Source organism: Dermacentor andersoni, chromosome 11, assembly GCF_023375885.2.
Source record: "Dermacentor andersoni chromosome 11, qqDerAnde1_hic_scaffold, whole genome shotgun sequence".
Taxonomy (NCBI): domain Eukaryota; kingdom Metazoa; phylum Arthropoda; class Arachnida; order Ixodida; family Ixodidae; genus Dermacentor; species Dermacentor andersoni.
Genome location: NC_092824.1, coordinates 14,580,157 through 14,600,235, shown reverse-complemented (window position 1 = coordinate 14,600,235; position 20,079 = coordinate 14,580,157). Strand labels below are relative to the sequence as shown.

The 20,079-nt window shown below is 49.1% G+C and overlaps 1 protein-coding gene across 1 annotated transcript in view; it reads right to left on the bottom strand.

The window, feature by feature from the left end:
* Positions 1–20,079, bottom strand: part of LOC126517595 (UV excision repair protein RAD23 homolog A-like) — an 89,908-nt gene that overhangs the window by 4,294 nt on the left and 65,535 nt on the right. Inside the window, exon 8 of the mRNA XM_050167364.3 lies at positions 840–1,019. Within this exon, the coding sequence (XP_050023321.1) occupies positions 840–1,019 (180 nt within the window). The remainder of the gene's footprint in view (positions 1–839; positions 1,020–20,079) is intronic.

The following is a 20,079-nucleotide window of genomic DNA, read 5'->3' as shown; positions in this document are numbered from 1 at the left end:
TTCGTCGTCCTCGCCGATGGCATCGAAGCGCGGAAAGCAGTACCGTCGGACGACGTGATCAACGACCTCCGCTCTGCTGGGGTTTCCATACCCACGGAAATAACTTTTGAACAGTTTGTTGACGCTGACAACGAGCTCGACTTCCGCGCAGAACTGACTGACGAGGAAATAGTCCGTCGGGTTGCGGGGGATTCAGAAGACTCCGATGTTGAAAATGAGGAGCCAATGCCTGCGCCACCTACAGGCGCCGAGTTGACGCGAGCACTGTTGACTCTTTCATCGGTGTACAGTGCTGACATGACCCTTGCTCAGATCGAGGCGAATATGATCGCATGCAACCGGAACGCCGTCAAAACAACAATGAACAAGTTCTTCAAGCCAATGCAGCAATAACACCGCCTGCCCGACGATGCACATGTACATAATAAACCGGCAGTCGGCTGCATACAGAGTTTTTGAACGCCTCTTTTTATAGCCACTTCACTGATGCTGTGGCAGGGTTTCGGAAGCCTGTTACTTCGCCCTTTACCTCTAGATCTGAGAAAAAAATAAAAAGGGTGCATTTTTTTGCATGCATTCATTTTTTTGGACTGCCTGAATTTTCGGACGTTTTTACGTTCTCTAGAGGGTCCGAAAAATCGGTCGTTGACTGTATTATTATTATTTTTTTTACAGCAGACCTGGCTGCGATCATCTTCTGCTGTTTTCAATGCAAGCACTTATAACAAACATCCCCTGTTGTAGCGTCCTTCGTGGCCCACACTGACCAATTCAGTATTTGAAAACTGCACCGTCTCAGTGTCCCTTTTAAAGAAATTGGCCACGAAACGACAACAGACCCTCTCGATGGCCTCTTTGTCCTGTGGCGTGACCTGGCCGTAGTTGACTTCGATGGGTGCTCCTCCGCTACCAAGGCCTGCAAGGCCACCACCTGGCGCACCACCACCACCACTGCCCTGGCTTGCTGCACCCGGTGGCGGACTTGGCTCGTTCAGCATTCGCACAAACGCCTCCTGGTTCTGCACAGAGAGAGACAAGGCGCCACTTCACCACCAAAGATTGCCACCTCCACAAGAACAACATGAACTAGATGGAGTTTCCATTCAAAAACTAACTAAAAAAACTAAAATTTCACTTATGCGAAATTTGTTGTAAATGAGTATTATGTACGACTAAAGCACGCATAGAAAAGCTTCAAGGCTGGTAATTGCGTAGTTTTCTTGTTAGCAGCCTTTAAACAGTACCTCAGCAGATCACACATGAACCTAGTGGTTATTGCTATGAAGCGAGTGCCAGCATGCCGCAGAGATTTTTCAGTGCACCGCGGCCTTATCACGCAGGTCATGCCGAGGAACCATGCATTCTAGGTAGTGCGTCGCCTTCGGAAAGCGGAAATGTGTTCTTTCTTTATTTTGTTTTCCCTGTTTTGGTATCCAAATCAGCTGTTTTTGCGACTTCGAGATGCCTCCACTCATGCTTATTTAAATATGAAATCTTGAATGCAGGCTTTTCTTATCCACAGTATGTTAAACTAGACTTTTTTACACAGTTCAAGATTTTGTTGCAGTCGGCCTTTCGTAAAATTTTCTTCTACCCGTGCACTGCTTCAAGCACACACCCCCAGCAATCTTGTAGTTGCTGACGTTACAACTGTGCTCTCAGTGTGCATTTCTGTTTTTGTCTTTCAAGCAAAGCTTTCTTTGCGAAAACCCCCAGACTTTAGCGACCTTGGCTGCAAATGCTGTCTTACTGAGTAGCACACACAGGGGACAGCCTTACACAGTCCATGCTAGAGGTGTGTGAATATTCAAAGCTTTCAAATAAGGAATCGAATAGTGTCCTATTTTATTCAGTCTTCAACAGAATAATCACTATTCATAATGCAAATATTTTTTTCGAATACCTTTTGAATAGTTCAAAGCGTCAACTCCGCCCAACTAAACAAAAAATTGGAGCAAATGTAAAGCACATTTTCACTCCTGCGAGCATAGTACTATAGACATAAAACACAACTTGCGTAGAAGAGCAGGCTATGTCACTTAGGTAGCCTTACTTTACAGGCTATACAGTGATCATTTGCACTCTCTGACGAGTCCTGTGCATGCAAAGAAACTACTTATTTGCTCCTAATGGTCCATTTGTGCTTTTAATAAGCAACGCTTCATAACATATTGTCATGGAATTGTGTGTGCCAGCAGCGTGAGAACGGAAGACGAGGTTGTCTTTTTTCGGGTACTCCAGCACCCGAACGTGCCATCATACAAAACAAGGTCTTAAGTCCACCTGCCTCTGCTACCTTGATGACGCTCTTGCTTATTCGCCCAACTTCAAAAGCCATCTCCATTGCCTCTCCCCAATTCTTGCTGTTTTCCAAGAAGCCGGTTTACAGCTCAACTTTGCTAAATGGCCTGCCCTTCACCGTTCCATTCGATGATACGTTACAACCTGCAAGAGCTGTCACAACGCAAGAGACCTTCCACGTGTCCAGCTGGCCTACTCCAGCCAACTAACATTCCTGGCAAGCCGTTTTTCGCATTGGCTTGGACCTACTTGGACCTTTCCCTGTGTCAGCACTTGGCAACTGATGGATTGGGGTCGCAACAGATTATGCGACTCGCTTCGCTATCATACGAGCTCTCCCCACGAGCTTTCCCCACCAATGTCGCCGATTTTCTCCTTCGAGATGTTATTCTACAACTCCTCGTCACAGCTCCTCGTCAGCTCCTAACAGATCGTGGCCATCGCTTGCTCGCCAAAGTTGTTGACGATTTTACACAATTCTGCGCCACTCAATCAGTTCACAACAGCTTACCATCCCCAAACAAATGGACTGACTGAGCGTCTAGACCGTGCACTTGCCGACATGCTCGCTATGTATGTGCCAGATCATCAGCATTGGGACTGTGCACTGCCCTTTGTCATCTTCGCTTATTACTCTTCGTGCCATTACACTGCAGGTTGTTCACCTTCCACTTTTGTATGGCCACAATGCACTCCTCTCGGTTTTCTCGATTTTTTTTTATCCGGGTAACGACGCTTTCCATGTTACCCACATAAACGTCAGAAGCATTCGTAAGCACTGGGACCATTTAGTAGCCACTCTATCTTCTGTTCCACTGCTTTTTGATGTCATCGTACTCACCGAGATAAATATCTCGCCAGATCTATTTTCTAGTTTCGCGCTATTGGGCTATCAGTCATTCTCCTTTTTTCGTCCGGTCCGGAAGGGTGGAGGTGTGGCAGTCTTCGTAAAAAACACTTGGTCAGTCTCCGAAGTAAAATGCCTTTCGACCATGCCGAAACTGTTACTCTCCGCTTATCTAATCCTCGATTTTCATTGGCCTTGCTTTCTGTATATCGTCCCCCGTGCGGTAACAGGCGTCTTTTTTTGGCTTAGCTCGACTCTGCGTTATCTTGTCTAGGAACCGATGAATGTATTTGCCTCACAGGTGACATTAATATAGATACGTTACGTCCAACAGTAGGAATAGTTGCTGATTATCTAGATACACTGTGTAAATGGGGAATTGAAATGACAATCCATGCAGCAACTCGCGAGGAATTCCTATCTCAAAGTCTTGTTTCATCCTGCATTGATCATGTAAATGTTAGAGCCCATAATCTGGAAGTAAAATCTACCATTGCCCAGGTTAAGCTTTCTGACCACTACTTCGTCTGCTGTTCACTGAAACAGACTGTGAATCCTTTGTTATCAGAGGCTACTAATCTTGTTTCATCCTGCATTGATCATGTAAATGTTAGAGCCCATAATCTGGAAGTAAAATCTACCATTGCCCAGGTTAAGCTTTCTGACCACTACTTCGTCTGCTGTTCACTGAAACAGACTGTGAATCCTTTGTTATCAGAGGCTACTAACTCTGTCAAACAAATTTGTATAATTGATCCAAGGCTTTTCGATAAACTAGTCCAGAAAAATGATTGGGATAATTTTTTATGTGCTGTGTCACCGGAAAACATGTACCACGAATTTGTAGCTGCGTTTGACGCTTTTAGGCAGGCGGCAACACGCGTTGTCAAAATCAGGCAACGTAACCTGAGCCAGAAATGGATGACCAGCGAAACCCTATCTGCTATAAAGGAAAAAGACTTGTGGACTAAGACCAAGCAGTCGTCAAACTGCAATGACACGCACTTAGGATATAAATGTGCCAGAAACAAGGTGAATGCAATGATCAGACTTGCGAAGTGCATTTATTTTAGAAAGAAATTTCAAGAAGCTCGATCTGACATAAAGAAAACATGGTCCCTAATCAATAATCTTAGAGACGGCAACATTTCAACACCTAAACAGCGCCTTTCATCTTATTTTTCTGCAGACGACGAAACTGTGGCAAGCTTATTTAATCAGTTCTTTTCAAGTGTCTCAGGATCGAGGACACAGCGACCATCGAGGTGTATTTTAACAGATAGCTTGCTAGATTCCGCATATCTTCCTTTACTATTGCTTGATGAATTAAGGTCCATTGTCTTTAATCTTAAGAGGAATAAATCACCTGGCTTCGACAAAATCTCTGTCAGTGAACTCCAGAGAAATTTTGACACAATTAAACGTGTATTGCTATATCTTTTAAACTCTGTTTTGGATGGTGGTGTGATTCCAGTTGATATGAAAACCCAAATTGTAATTCCGCTTCATAAGCAAGGTGCATGCAATAGTATTGAAAATTAAAGACCTATTTTGATAATTCCCTGTATAGATCAAATATTAGAAAAACATGTGGCTCTTACGGTAACACAGTTTCTAGATAAACATAGTGTATTTCAACACATCAGTATGGATTTGTACAGGAGAAGGGTACACAAACACTGTTAGAAGCGTTCTCTGATCTTTTAAACTTGACACTAGACCGTAACCTGGTAGCATGTGCCCTCTTTATGGATGCCTCTAAGGCATTTGACAGTGTTTGTCGAGACATTTTGTTACAGAAACTGTCTCTCCTAGGCCTTCGTGGATCATTGTTGAATTTGTTAACTTTCTGCAGGATAGACGACAGTGTGTAAAGGTGGGAAATAGTTTAAGTGTTTTTACCTGTATTCATTCTGGAGTCCCTCAGGGCTCAATATTAAGCCCCCTGCTTTTTAACATTTATGTGAATGATTTGTCCAGTGTAGTAGGTAATTATATATATCAATATGCCGATGATACTGTTCTTGTATCCTGTGCAACTAATTACTCTGATGCAATTAGCTCCTAACAGAATGAGGCAACTAAAGCTATGGACTGGTTTGCGGCTAATTTAATAAGCATCAACCCTTCTAAAACGCAACTTGTCTGTTTCCATAACCCCATGAAAAAAATCCTGCCTATGACATCATTATTCTTACACACATTGGACTGTTGTGAATGCACATGTCAACCTGTTAAAAATGCATCTTCTGTTAAGTATCTTGGGTTGCTTTTTGATTGTGATCTTTTATGGAACTCGCAATTATCCCACCTCTGTAAAAGGCTGCGTGCGGTCTCCTGTGTATTATACAATATGTGATGTCTTATGCCAATCTCCGTTCGAAAAATGATTGTCCATGCTTTAGTCTACAGTGTGCTACGTTATGGCTTGACTGTGTATGGCGATTGTACTCTTAGATGGAACTCAAGAATTAATTCAATTTTACGTTCACTGCTGTCAACAGTGGCTTACGATTTGTGTCCAAAGCAAGCGTGTTGTCGCCTGCCTAAAAGCATCAAACGCAGCTACAAATTTGTGGTACATGTTTTCCGGTGACACAGTCTTTACGTTGTTGAATTTGCCAAACTTAACTTCCCTGATTGTCGAAAGTGTTGTAATTAAACACTTCTGGAATAACGATTTTAAAACATGATATACGCCTGTCCGCTCCTTAAGTCAGAAGGAACCCTACGTCATCTCCAAGACTGCGACAAAGTACGGAGGGAGACCGCGGCAATACAATGTTCCAGCCATATTTAATAAATTGCCAACGCCTGCGTTAGAAGCAAACACAAGACGTGGGATTAAGAAACTACTTAGAATTGTCTATGTTTAACGTAACATTTTGTATAACTATTCACCATTTTGCTCCGACCCGCTAATAGCTAACTCCGCTATTAACCCTGTGCAATTTTCTGTGACCTGACTGTCAGGCACTGCCAGTCAAGCCCTCCGAGGCTTTGGTAGGCCTGCTATATGTACCCTGTTTTCTTTATGCACAATAAAGATTTATTGTATTGTATTGTATTTCCATTTGGTTCCTTGCTTCCCACAGATTCATCTGCGACTTGCTGCTACACCCTGGATGCCTGTCTGCTGCACTACCTGTGACCATAATGTAGCATCTCAGACTTTAAAAACAAAAACAAGTTACGACCACCATCACAGGATGACCATTTCAATCCTGGCTCACTGGTCCTCCCCTGACGGCCTTCTCGTTGCGCGGGCCTCTGCGAAAAGCTGTTGTTCTGTTACATTGGACCCTATCGCTTGATGCACCAAGTGACTGATTTGACATACGAGGTCTTCCCTGTGGTTGGCCCCACTGTGCCGGCAGCCCCGGCCACAAAACTTGTACACATATCAAGGCTCAAGCTCTACCACTCGGAACTACAGTGAAACCTCGTTAAACCGCAGTTGGCCGGAGCTCGGAATAAGTGCAGTAGTACTGTTTAACCAAAATAGCATGAGATCAACCACTTACCTGTCAAAAACTGAACTCAGAGAGAGTGCGATGAAAGGGGAAAGAAACATTCAGTATTTATTCACTTCGCGCGACAGAAGTGTTATTTCGTTTGATGCCGCAGCGGCCTAGCAGCGACAGCGGCCTCACACTTAGTGAAGCTGCGAGGCAGCTTTTCAGCCAGCCCCCTCTTCTTGGCAAACACTCGCATGGCAGATTCCTCATTGGCATCACATAATCTTCGTTGTGGGGATGCGAGACCCTCGCGCCTCCCCTGATGTTTTTCCCGCATAGCACGCCTCCTGTAGTGCAGCTTCGCCGCGTGGCCTGCGTGATGCCCGCGGCGGTCGATGTGGTTGGGGCGCAGTGCGAGAGATGGCGCGAGTGTTGCGCTGCTAACGCCGCCGACAGGCGGGGCTACTTGGGCGTCAGATGACAAGGCGCTCTCTCTTTTGGGTTCGGGAAGCAAGCGGAACGGACGTGCCGTGCCGCGCCGACCCATGCTTCTGCGAGACCGTCTCGCGTGGCCGCCTTGGAACGTGCCACCATTCGCGTGACCGTACACGCGAACGACCAGGCGTTGGGATCCAGCATGGGGTGAACATATTCGCTCGTTTTCCGGTCGCGGTGAGTCGGACTTCTAGATTTATCGCGCGCCCATCGGCATGTGTTGCGGATAGCAACTCGGCTAGCAGGCATTGATCTATGAAAGGTGCAATAAATGCCCTTGTGATTGTTTGCACTACTGTGTTGTTGTTCCTTTGTCCCAAGAGTATGGAGGAGAAACCCATATCTCCCACATCTAGCTGCCCAATGTGGGGCTCTTGGGACATCGGACGATAGATTTAACAGTTTTGCTTCGTTCGAGACCTTTGTTTGAACCGAAGCGTAGTGCTAGCGTGGATTTTGATCGCTAGCGTTGGCTGTAGTGTGTTTGAACTTGTCAACGTGCTAAGCCTTTTCGCAAGTGTTTTCTTTAATGGCATTCGTTGGTACGAGAGCCACGTGGTCTGCATCCTCGGAGAGCGAGGCTGAGCGCCCGCGGAGCAGTGGCAAGCCTGAAGCGAGTGAGTACGGAAGCCTCGTGGGTGGTCCGAATTTCTTATGTAAACAGCTTCTTCTATCTCTTTGACTCGGATGAAGTCGCGGCTCTGGGAGCCGGGTGGCCGCGGGCCACGGGTGCCACTACGGGCTGACTGGTATTGCGGTCTGGCACCGGGTGCTCCGACACCGTCTGGGACGGTGGGCGCCGTCAACTCGGATGCTGTGTGCACCGAGCGAAGTAGGACCACCTCACAGAGCTAACGTCTCCTCGCGGGTGCCTGTTTTGCGCCCATTTTGGGTGTTGTTTTTGGATACTGGTTGTTGTCAGGGTAGCGACGATTTAGGCCTAAGGCTTTACGAAGCTGCCTGTCGCACGTGGAGGGACACAACCTGGTGGACCGTGGCGTTGAGGCGTTGCAATTTGCTTCCCTCATTCTATTTAGCCTCGCACGAATTGAAATTACTCGTTCGGCTCAAGGAATCCACCTTCGTTCACATGAACTTAGCATCTGAGTAGCTGCCCGATTTTTTGCTAGCCGAGTTGAACATCCTACCACGTGGGCGATGCGTATGCAGAATTCCTCTCCCTTCCACTACTGTAGTGTTTGCTGAGTGTGTTGAGTCTACGCAGCGTCATTGGAGTCACCCCTGGCTTGCGGTCACATGCACGTCATCTGCGCTGTTGCCCCGGACTACGATCGAGTCACCCCGGGCGATGGTGATGCTGTGGCCAGTTCGGCGCAGCGACTTCGGCGGCCTCCTGCATCCAGCTCACAACCCTCGGCGGCGGACAAAAGAGCCGGCGGTCACCGACAGCTACGGCGGCTCTTGCCAGCAGGGCGTGTCGGCGCGAGCGACGCTTGCTCGTTCCAACTACTGCGTCGCCATTTCCGGAGTCCTGGCCTGGAATCGTGCCGTCAAGTCTGCAAAGCTGCTGCTGTGACCGGCTGACGCCAGCGGTGTATCCCAAGGACAGTCGGCTCGCATGTTATGGACAGCGTGTGGACATTTCCTCGGCGCGGCCACTGTTGCATGTACCACCTTGTTCGCAAAGCACGTGTTGAGGTTAGACTGTGTGACATGTTTCGCCGGAATAAGAAGTGATTTAAGGTTGGGGGGATGTGGGGACGCGCGACCCTCGCGCCTCCCCTGATGTTTTTCCCGCATAGCGTGCCTCCTGTAGTGTGGCTTCGCCGCGTGGCCTGCGTGATGCCCGCGGCGGTCGATGTGGTTGGGGCGCAGTGCGAGAGATGGCGCGAGTGTTGCGCTGCTAACGCCGCCGACAGGCGGGGCTACTTGGCCGCCGGAAGACAAGGCGCTCTCTCTTTTGGGTTCGGGAAGCAAGCGGGACGGACGTGCCGTGCCGCGCCGACCCATGCTTCTGCGAGACCGTCTCGCGTGGCCGCCTTGGAACGTGCCACCATTCGCGTGACCATACACGCGAATGACCAGGCGTTGGGATCCAGCATGGGGCGAACATATTCGCTCGTTTTCCGGTCGCGGTGAGTCGGACTTCTAGATTTATCGCGCGCCCATCGGCATGTATTGCGGATAGCAACTCGGCTAGCAGGCATTGATCTATGAAAGGTGCAATAAATGCCCTTGTGATGGTTTGCACTACTGTGTTGTCGTTCCTTTGTCCCAAGAGTACGGAGGAGAAACCCATATCTCCCACACCGTGCACGCGCGCGGTGGCGCTGCAGAAGTCACCGGGCGCCTTTTTCATTGCGGGATGCTGTTCTCGTCGTGACGATTGCATTCATGAGGCTGACGTAACGCGCAGCTTCTGCCACTGTCGGCTTTCCGTATCGTCCTCATCACTGTTGCTTGCCGACACTTCGGCAACAACAGAGGCGACGATGGCGAAAAGTCGAACCTCGTAGCCGACATTTCTTCGTGGTCGCAGCAGCACTGCCAACCAATTTCTTCGCATTCCAAATGCCACACACTGTATAGTCAACAGCAGATCCCTGTCGCATGCCAGCGCCGACTTCTTAGTGTCACGTTCGATAGCACGAACGATGTCTAATTTTTCTTCTATGCTGAGCATCCGCGTATTTTTTATCCAAGCTTCAGCATGATGCGAGTCCTCACTTGTGCGTCGCCACAACGCTCTCTGGCACGCTGCCGAAATGATGTTGATGTTGATGTGGCTTCACGCACAAACGCACAGTGCGCTTGGAGGCCGTTGTTCCAATCTCTGAAGTTTGTTGTCCTGCTAGGCTGCCCGATGGAGATGATGCACCGCCGTGTTTGCGCGACAAAAAGTGGAAACACTAAGTGCTAACCGATACGCATGCAATAAGCTGCTACGGTTTATGTGGATACAAAACACATTATGCTCAATGGCCGCTGAGTCGGGGATTGGACTTTACTACTTTTAATACGAAACTACTGTTTAAGCGGGTACAGTTTAATGAGGTTTTACTTTAGCACCGTATACCTTAGCCAGCACCGGGACGGTACTTTTGCCCCCGAGAAGTTATGTTGCGGAACGGCATGTGCCAGCAGCACGAGAACGGAAGAAGTGGAGGTGGACTGTTTTCCGATACTGTGGTTTGGAGCCCTGACCTACTGCATTTATTTAAACACCGGTACAGATTGCAGGTCTCCTACTTGTCACAATATGTAATGATAGATATATGCTAACTTTTAAAAGATACTAGGATGTTAACATTGCTTTATGTTAAATGCGATCATGGCTGTTCATTATTTGAAAATAATTCAATATGCAATATGACCCACTTTTCGCACTATTTGATCCGTATTCGGTTTGGTTTCAAAGACCGCTATTCACACACCCCTGCTCATTACAACAGATCCACATACAAGGTATTGTTATGTGGAAGCAGAGTAGGTAAACTATTCACGAGGTGTTTTTACAAGGGGTAGCAAGCACTGGCCAACATGGAAAGCAGCCAACATCAAACAAGGCATGTCATCGTCCTCAGATCAGCCAGCGACCACTTATGGGTGCACCCCACTAAATCAAAGTGTCCACATTATCACCTTCGAATAGCATGCAGCAATATTTTCAGATATTGGGGGCGAGCTCCACCACTGGAAAAGCTGGCACCATGTGGACACAGCGGCCGTGTCGGCTGCTTCGGAAGCACCGAAGCGAGCTGAAAACGAAAGTTGAAAAGTCCCAGCTGTGCTACAGTTCTGATTATAAGTGGTGAGCTTTACTGCCTTGGTGTCTGCTTGACAACATTTCATCATCATCATCAGCCTGGTAAAGCCCACTGCAGGGCAAAGGCCTCTCCCATACTTCTCCAACAACCCCAGTCATGTACAAATAGTGGCCATGTCGTCCCTGCAAACTTCTTAATTTCATCCCCCCACCTAACTTTCTGCCGCCCTCTGCTATGCTTCCCTTCCCTTGGAATCCCGTCCGTAACCCTTAATGACCATCGGTTATCTTCCCTCCTCATTACATGTCCTGCCCATGCCCATTTCTTTTTCTTGATTTCAACTAAGGTATCATTAACTCGCGTTTGTTTCCTCACCCAATCTGCTCTTTTCCTATCCCTTAACATTACACCCATCATTCTTTCCATAGCTCGTTGTGTCGTCCTCAATTTAAGTAGAACCCTTTTCGTAAGCCTCCAGGTTTCTGCCCCGTAGGTGAGTACTGGTAAGACACAGCTATTTTACACTTTTCTCTTGAGGGATAATGGCAACCTGCTGTTCATGATCTGAGAATGCCTGCCAAACGCACCCCAGCCCATTCTCATTCTTCTGATTATTTCCGTCTCGTGATCCGGATTCGCCATCACTACCTGCCCTAAGTAGATGTATTCCCTTACCACTTCCAGTGCCTCGCTACCTATTGTAAATTGCTGTTCTCTTCCGAGACTGTTAAACATTACTTTAGTTTTCTGCAGATTAATTTTTAGACCCACTCTTCTGCTTTGCCTCTCCAGGCCAGTGTGCATGCATTGCAATTGGTCCCCTGAGTTACTAAGCAAGGCAATGTCATCAGCGAATCGCAAGTTACTAAGGTATTCTCCATTAACTTTTATCCCCAATTCTTCCCAATCCAGGTCTCTGAATACCTCCTGTAAACACGGTGTGAATAGCATCGGAGAGATCGTATCTCCCTGCCCGACGCCTTTCTTTATTGGAATTTTGTTGCTTTCTTTATGGAGGACTACGGTGGCTGTGGAGCCGCTATAGATATCTTTCAGTATTTTTACATACGGCTCGTCTACACCCTGATTCCTTAATGCCTCCAGAGAGAGAGAGAGAGAGAGAGAGAGAGAGAGATAAAACTTTAGTGTGTCCTTGATGGGGTTCAGCGGTGGCGGGGGTTGGGAGACTAACCCCCAATCCACCCCTTCCTCAGACGGCGGCCAGTCCTTGCTTTCTGGCAGCGTCTTCGGCCATCCGGACGGCCCAGAGCTGCTCCTCTAGGTCCAAGCTGAGCAGCAATGTCTCCCACTGCTCGGCTGTAGTTATGATGCGTGTGTTAGTGCGGGAGATGTTGGTGGGTGAGGCTTTGGGGCATTGCCAGATAATATGATTGAGGTCAGCGCGGGCCTTGCACGCTTTGCAGAGTGGGGAGTATGCATCGGGGTAAATGCGGTTGTAATGCACGGGGTTCGGAAAAGTTCGTGTCTGGAGGAGTCGCCAAATGGTGGATTGAGATTTATTCAGTGTTTTGTGTGCTGGGGGTAGCGTAACCGCTCTCTGCGGTAGTGCAGGAGAATTTCTCTGAACATGACCATTCAGTCCCGCGCGTGACCGCGATGCAGAACAGAGGGCTGGTCGGCATCGGAAGACGCAGGAGAAGGAGGATGCGCCCGGTGTGCGAGAGCTCGGGCGGCATCGTGGGCGGCTTCGTTTCCAGCCAGACCCGAGTGACCAGGGGCCCAGATGATCTGCACGCGGCGTTGCCTTGAGGGAGGAGTGCCAGAGAGAATCTTCTGTGCTTGGGGTGCATCATTCCTCTTGTGTAGTTACGAGTGGCCGTTTTTGAATCGCTGATGATGCAGTGTGCATTGGTAGCCGTGTAGGCCAAAGCGATAGCCGTTTCTTCTGCTACTTCGGATTGCGTGATGAATATTGATGCGACCGCGGCAAGGCGGTACTGCGAACCCGCGACTGCGACGACTGCTATGGCGTTTTGGTTGGGGTATTTGTTGTGTACGCGCGAAACCAAGCACGCGTGTTATCGCGTGCTGTCTGCGCATGCTCTCTGCCCGGCTATCTCTTATCGGGTAGCCCGTGCTGGTTTTAAAAGACCGCTCGCACGGGCCCACCGCGCGCAGTATGTAACCTGTTGGCTGCCTGTCAAGTAACAGGAATAAACGTTCTTTCGACGCTACGTCTACGCCGCCCAGTTCTTGGATGCCAGACATGACATATTGGCGACGAAGATGGGATGACCGCCGTACGGAATTCGCAGTGTGAAGAACCTGGCCTCTGTGTAAAAGCTTCCCGCCACGAAGATTTCCCTGCGGTGAAATTCCTGAAACTGGCATCACGGCAGCCGAAACTTCCAAGTGAGTCATGAGTCACATCGGCCACATTGAACCTTTCGACGAGACCACGAGTGACTGGCGCTCGTACGAGGAAAGGTTGAAAGCCTATCTTTTGGTCAACGATGTTCCAGTAGCAAAGAAGGTTCCTGCGTTCCTGAGTCTCATCGGCGCGAAGACCTACGCGCTGCTCAAGTCGCTGACGGCACCGGACGCACCGTCGTCACGAGAGTTTGACAGTCTCCTGAAACTCCTGAGCAATCACCTGGCACCGCAGTCGTCTGTCATCGCAGAGCGTGCTAAATTTTACAAGCGGTCACAGCGAAGCGGTGAGTCCATTACCGAATTTGTCGCGGAACTTCGAAGGCTGGTGCAGAGTTGCGAATTTGGAAGTTTCTTGGATGAAGCGCTCCGGGACTGTTTCGTTTGCGGCCTGCTCCGCGAGGACATTCAGCGTGTGTTGTTCACGGAAGACAAAAAGCTAACCTTCCAAAAGGCCGTAGATAGAGCTCTTGCCATGGAAACTGCAACGATTAGCGCGGCGTTCACGCATAACAGCGCATCCCCGGCGTACGAAGTGAATAAGGTTCGAGGCGAAAGGCAGTCTGTGATGTCGGCAAGCTGCTTCCGTTGCGGGTCACCCAATCACTCTAGCGAAGCATGCCCTCATATCGGCGATACATGTTACAATTGTAACCGAAAAGGGCATATTCAACGCGCCTGCAGGAAAGGAAAGAAAGCTAGGGAGGCAAAGCTCCGGAAACGTGTGAAGATGCTCACGTCCGTCCGAAACGAGTCGTCTGTCTCACTTAAATCATTCAACGCAGACCCATTTACTGTACCCGTGAACGTTGACGGTGTCCTACTGACGATGGAGCTTGACACCGGCGCAGCCGTATCCGTCATATCATGGCGCGAATTCCAGAGGTTGTTTCCACGTAAGCGACTTCAGCCAGCATCGTTAAAGCTGCGCACGTATACTGGGGCCATAGTTAAACCGAAGGGTCTGGCGAAAGTCGTCGTGCGCCACAACGACCAGTGCGTGGAGCTTCCCCTGTACGTCGTGGACTCTACAGGACCGGCACTCCTCGGCAGAGAATGGTTGCAAGATATTCGTTTGGATTGGAAGAACCTAGTTTTTTTTAATCACCTTGGTCTCTCTCGAGAAATATCAAAGCACTGGCAAGAAAAGCTGGAAGCCATGCTAGAAAGCCATTCCGAACTTTTCAAGGATGAGCTAGGTACCATCACGGAAGAGCAGGCCGAGCTTGTCCTTCGCGAAGGGTCACAGCCGAAGTTTGTAAAGGCAAGAAGCGTTCCCTTTGCTCTGCAACGTGCAGTAGAAGCGGAACTTGTGAAAATGGAGAAGCTTGGCATCATAACGCCTGTTGCTACAAGCGAATACGCAACGCCCTTGGTACCGGTAGTGAAGAGGGATGGAAGCCTCCGACTGTGTGGCGATTATAAAACCACCGTCAATCCCTGTCTAGAAGTAGACCGCTACCCGCTACCTCGGATAGATGACCTTCTCGCAGCGCTTGCAGGAGGGGAGGAATTTTCGAAGATTGACCTGAGTAGGGCCTACCAGCAGGTAGTTATGGCGGAAGGCTCCCGGAAACTACTGACGATAAACACACATAAGGGCTTGTATACTATGAACCGTCTGGCTTTCGGCATTTCGTCCGCCCCAAGCATATTTCAAAGAATTATGGACAACATGCTGAAAGGGTTGGAAGGAGTCAGTTGCTACCTTGACGACATCCTGGTCACAGGCAAGACCAAGCGAGAGCACTTCCGTAACTTGGAAGCCGTCTTGTCAAGATTGCAGGAACGCGGTGTGCGCATCCGGCGCGATAAGTGCTCGTTCTTTCAACGAGAGCTCCGTTATCTGGGCCACGTCATCAACGCCGAGGGTGTTTGCGCATCGCCTGAAAAGGTACTGGCACTACTAAATGCGCCTGCTCCAAAAGACAAGCAGCAACTGCAGTCATTCCTTGGGATGGTCAATTATTACGGCAAGTTTGTTCAGCGTCTCTCGACTTTGGCACAGCCGTTGTACAGGCTGCTAAAGCAAACAACGGAGTGGACGTGGGATGCGTCATGCCAGCTTGCTTTCACGGAGATAAAAGCAGCTATGGCTTCCCCTCCAGTTCTTGCCCATTATGATCCGAAGCGACCGCTTCAACTTGCCTGCGACGCATCTCAGTACGGTATAGGCGCAGTTCTTTCGCAGAAAATGATAAATGGATCAGTTCGACCGGTTGCCTACGCATCCCGCACCTTGTCAAGTGCCGAAAAGAACTACAGTCAGATCGAGAAAGAAGCCCTTGCCCTCGTATTCGGCGTAAAGAAGTTTCACTTCTACGTCTATGGTAGGTTCTTCACGCTTGTGACTGACCATAAACCACTGCAAACAATTCTCGGCCCGAAAACAGGCATTCCCGCGATGGCAGCTGCCCGCATGCAGCGTTGGGCGCTGACGCTGTCAGCCTACAACTATGCTCTTGAATTCAAGAAATCTTCCGATAATGCGGAAGCAGACTGTTTATCGCGCTTGCCGTTCGACAGCAGCGAAAAGCAATCAGAAGAAGAAAGCGAAATTTTTTATTCGCTTCGTTTGGAAACGCTGCCTGTCACAGGCCAAGACATCGCTCGTGAAACGAGGCGTGATCCATTACTAAGCAAGGTACTGAACTTCACAAGTGCTGGCTGGCCGTCGCACGTCGCTGAGAAGGAGTTGAAACATTTCTTCGACAAGCGTTTGGAGCTCACAGTTCATCAAGGGTGTTTAATGTACGGCATGAGAGTAGTTGTGCCTTCAAAACACCGAGCCTTCTTGCTTGAGGAACTTCATCAGGGTCATCCCGGTATCGTAAGATGCAAAGAACTCGCGAGGAGCTACGTCTGGTGGCCTGGTATCGACGCGGACCTAGAGCAACACGTGAAGAAATGTGCAGAGTGTCAACAGCAACGGAACGAACCAGCACCGGCTCCGCTTCATCCATGGTCATGGCCGACTTCGCCGTGGCAAAGAGTTCACTTGGATTTTGCTGGACCCATGAAAGACAAAATGTTCCTTGTTGCTGTGGACGCACACTCAAAATGGCCGGAAGTTTATGTCATGCAGAGGACTACGGCGTACCACACAATTCAGTGTCTCCAAGACCTGTTCTCGCGTTTTGGCGTACCCGAGACCATCGTGACCGACAACGGACCACAGTTCGTTTCCGAAGAATTCAAGAGCTTCGTCAAAGGCTTCGGTGGTCGTCATATCGTGAGTGCAGCGTACCATCCAAGCACGAATGGCCTTGCGGAGAGATTTGTACAGACAATGAAATCTGCGTTGCGGAAAGGACGACCACAAGACTCCTTGCAGGCAACCTTACAGACGTTCCTGGTGACGTACCGTAACACGCCGCATGCGACTACAAGAGAAACTCCAGCAAACCTTTTCATAGGTAGACGACTGCGCACGAGACTCGACGCAGTCAAGCCTTCTGTCGGGGGAAGAGTGGCTCAGCAACAGCTCTCCGATATGGTGCGACGCAAGGCACGTGAGCGACTTTTCAACATCAATGATGAGGTCCTCGTGAGGAATTACAGAGGTCCTGAGAAATGGGTCCCTGGCACTATCATTCAGCAGTCTGGCCCCGTTTCATACAAGGTTCGCGTTAGAACGAATCATGGGGTGCTCATTTGGCGTCGTCATCAAGACCAGCTACTGCTCAGCATCGACAGCTCAAAGCAGAGCATCACGGAAGATTTTATTCCAGACTTCAGGGATCCTGAGAGCGCCAACGAGCCATTACCAGCTGCGGCCCCTGCGGCAACGACCGACCCTCCAGGGGAGCGACGCTATCCACAGAGGGACCGGCGACCTCCTGACAGATATCAGCCATAGCATTAGTTGCATTGTATAATGTGGCAAAAGGACTTTGTGCTCATTAGGAGGAAGGAGATGTTGTGTACGCGCGAAACCAAGCACGCGTGTTATCGCGTGCTGTCTGCGCATGCTCTCTGCCCGGCTATCTCTTATCGGGTAGCCCGTGCTGGTTTTAAAAGACCGCTCGCACGGGCCCACCGCGCGCAGTATGTAACCTGTTGGCTGCCTGTCAAGTAACAGGAATAAACGTTCTTTCGACGCTACGTCTACGCCGCCCAGTTCTTGGATGCCAGACATGACAGTATTCTGCTGTGTCCACGTAGGTTACGTCAGCGGCTTGGTCGTACCGCTTTTGTAGTTGTTTAGCTCTTTCTGCACGTCGCTCCGGATTGTGTTCAGGGTGCATATTGCGAGGTATTGGCGAGATAACTAGCTGAGCACGAATGTTTGGACTTTTGGTCCGAATTTGGTGGTGTAGGTTATGCCTAGGGTGCCTAGAATGTGCCTGCCCGTGGTGGAATTGGCGAGTCGTTCGTATTGACTAATACGCTGCGCTTCAATGAGCTCGTCTATGGTGTTATGAATGCCGAGGGCGTACAGTTTCTCGTTAGAGGTGGTGATGGGAAGATGTAGGGCTTGTTTATAGGCCCTCTTGATCATGGTATTGAGCTTGAGCTTAGTTGCACTGAGGCTAAGGTACGGGGCGACATAGGTGATCTTGCTCAGGGCGCAGGTGGTTACCAGGCGTATAAGGTTGTTTTCTTTCATGCCGTGATGTCGATTTCTGATGCGTGCAAAGAGGCGAGTGGTTTGGTGTACATGATTATCTAATTGCTTGAGTATCTCCGTGTTTCTGCCATTTTGTTGGATGCGTAAGCCAAGGATACGAATGCTAGGTACAGCAGGTACGCGTTGGTGGTGCATGTGGAGTTCTATCTCGGGCGGGTGAGGGACTGGACGTCGACCTCCCCAATTAGGCTTGTACAGAAGGAGCTCCGATTTCTGTGGGGAGCACGCCAGGCCGCGCGGTTCTACGTATGTAACGACCTCGTTGATGGCTTGTTGCAGCTTGTCTTGCATGTCCCCGTCGCTGCCCCCGGTGACCCACAGGGTGATATCGTCTGCGTAGAGGCTATGCTTGAGGTTGGGGATGCTAGCTAATGCAGGCGCTAGTCCGAGCAAGGCCATGTTAAACAGAAAAGGGGATAGGACCGATCTTCGCAGTGTGCCTTTGCTACCGAAGTGAATAATTGGCGACTGCAACCCTCCGATGGTAATGGTGGCCGTGCAACCTGTAAGAAAGTTCTTCACGTAGTTATACGTTCGATGTCCAACCTGGAGTTGTGCCAGTTGGTTCAGTATGGCCTCATGCGTGACGTTATTGAAGGCCTTGGTTAGGTCTAGCCCCAAGATGGCTCTGGTGTCCAGCCTGGAGCTTTTATCGCCATCGATAATTTCGTGCTTGGGCTCAATCATGATTTATTGAGCAGAAAGTTTCGGGCGGAAGCCAACCATGGTATTGGGGAAGAGGTCGTTGTCGCTCATATGTCTGTGTAAGCGTGTGAGGATGACGTGCTCGAGGACCTTTCCGACACATGAAGTCAGGGAGATAGGGCAGAGGTTTTCGAGTAGGAGGCGCTTCCCGGGTTTGGGATTCATAATAATTTTGGCTTCTTTCCATTGTGAGGGGAGGTTTCCAGTTTCCCAGTATGCGTTAAAATAAGCTGTGTGGGCTAGTATAGAATCCTCATCTAGGTTGCGCAGCATTTTATTAGTAATGCCATCAGGTCCTGGGGCCGAGTTAGGGCGGAGTGCAAGGATGGCTTCACGTACTTCTGCTGCTTGTATGGGCGCATCTAGGTGGTCGTTAGCGGCGCCTGTGTATGCTGGAGTGGGTGTAGTACCGTATTTACTCGCACAATGATCGCACTTTTTTGTCAGAAAAATTGACGCAAAATCAGGAGTGCGATCATTGCGCGAGTTAAATTTCCTGCGAAAAGAAAAAAAATGTTTTTCGTCCCGCCTTTGCTGCGGGACACCAACACAAAAATGGCGGCCGGCGGGGCAAGCTGAAAGCGCCGAACGCATTTTTTTTTTCTTCTCGTGAGTACATTACGTGCATTGAAACAGTTTCTTCCATATTAGTAACGAATAATATCGTTAATATCGGCAAGTTTGCGGCAATAAAGCAGGCATGTCCACTTTGAGAGGACAGAAACAGATGGGCGCGCTTAGCTGGCAGTGACATAGAAACACATGGCCGGCATGCTGCAGAAACTGCGGCATCTGTCTTCAATACTATCCTAATACGGCACGTTTCTGCTAACGGTGGGTGAATATCTTAGCTGTGTTACAAGCGTTGGCTTATGAATAGGGTGCACTTTTAACGTATCAGTGTAAACGTGGCTACTATTGTTGCCGCTTGCGATTTGTTGTGTGCCCACGAGTGCAGATGAGAAGAATCGAAAGGCGCCTTTTTTGTTGTTGTTGACCACAACAATTATAAAGCCTACACATAATAAAGGCAAGCTTGGCTGCAGCTTTTTTTCAGTCATGGAAGTGCGGAAAGTGATGGAAGTAATGAAATGAGGCATCTACTTAAGAATGTTTGGTGCCTGCAGACTGCTTGGTTCATCTTGAAGAGTCGTTCGCGTAGCATTCGACAGATATTAGCTAGACGTGGCACACGACATATCGATGCGGCAAGTTCGGGGTGCGATCGTTACACGGGAAATAAAAAAAAATCAAATTTTGACAACAAAATTCAGGGGTGCGATCCTTACGTGAGTGCGATCATTATGCGAGTAAATACGGTAGGTTGAGGTCCTATGTATCGGTCTATCAGCTCTTGAAGAACTTGTGAATTTTTTGCAAGTTGTGCTGTTGTGTGTTCTTGCTGTTGGCCGGATCGAGGAGGCAACAGAGGATATTCCATGTTATAGGCAGGTTTGGTTGCCGCTCCATGCTGTCGCATGTGCTGTGCCAATTTTGACGAGCAAGTTGTTGTGCATAGTATTT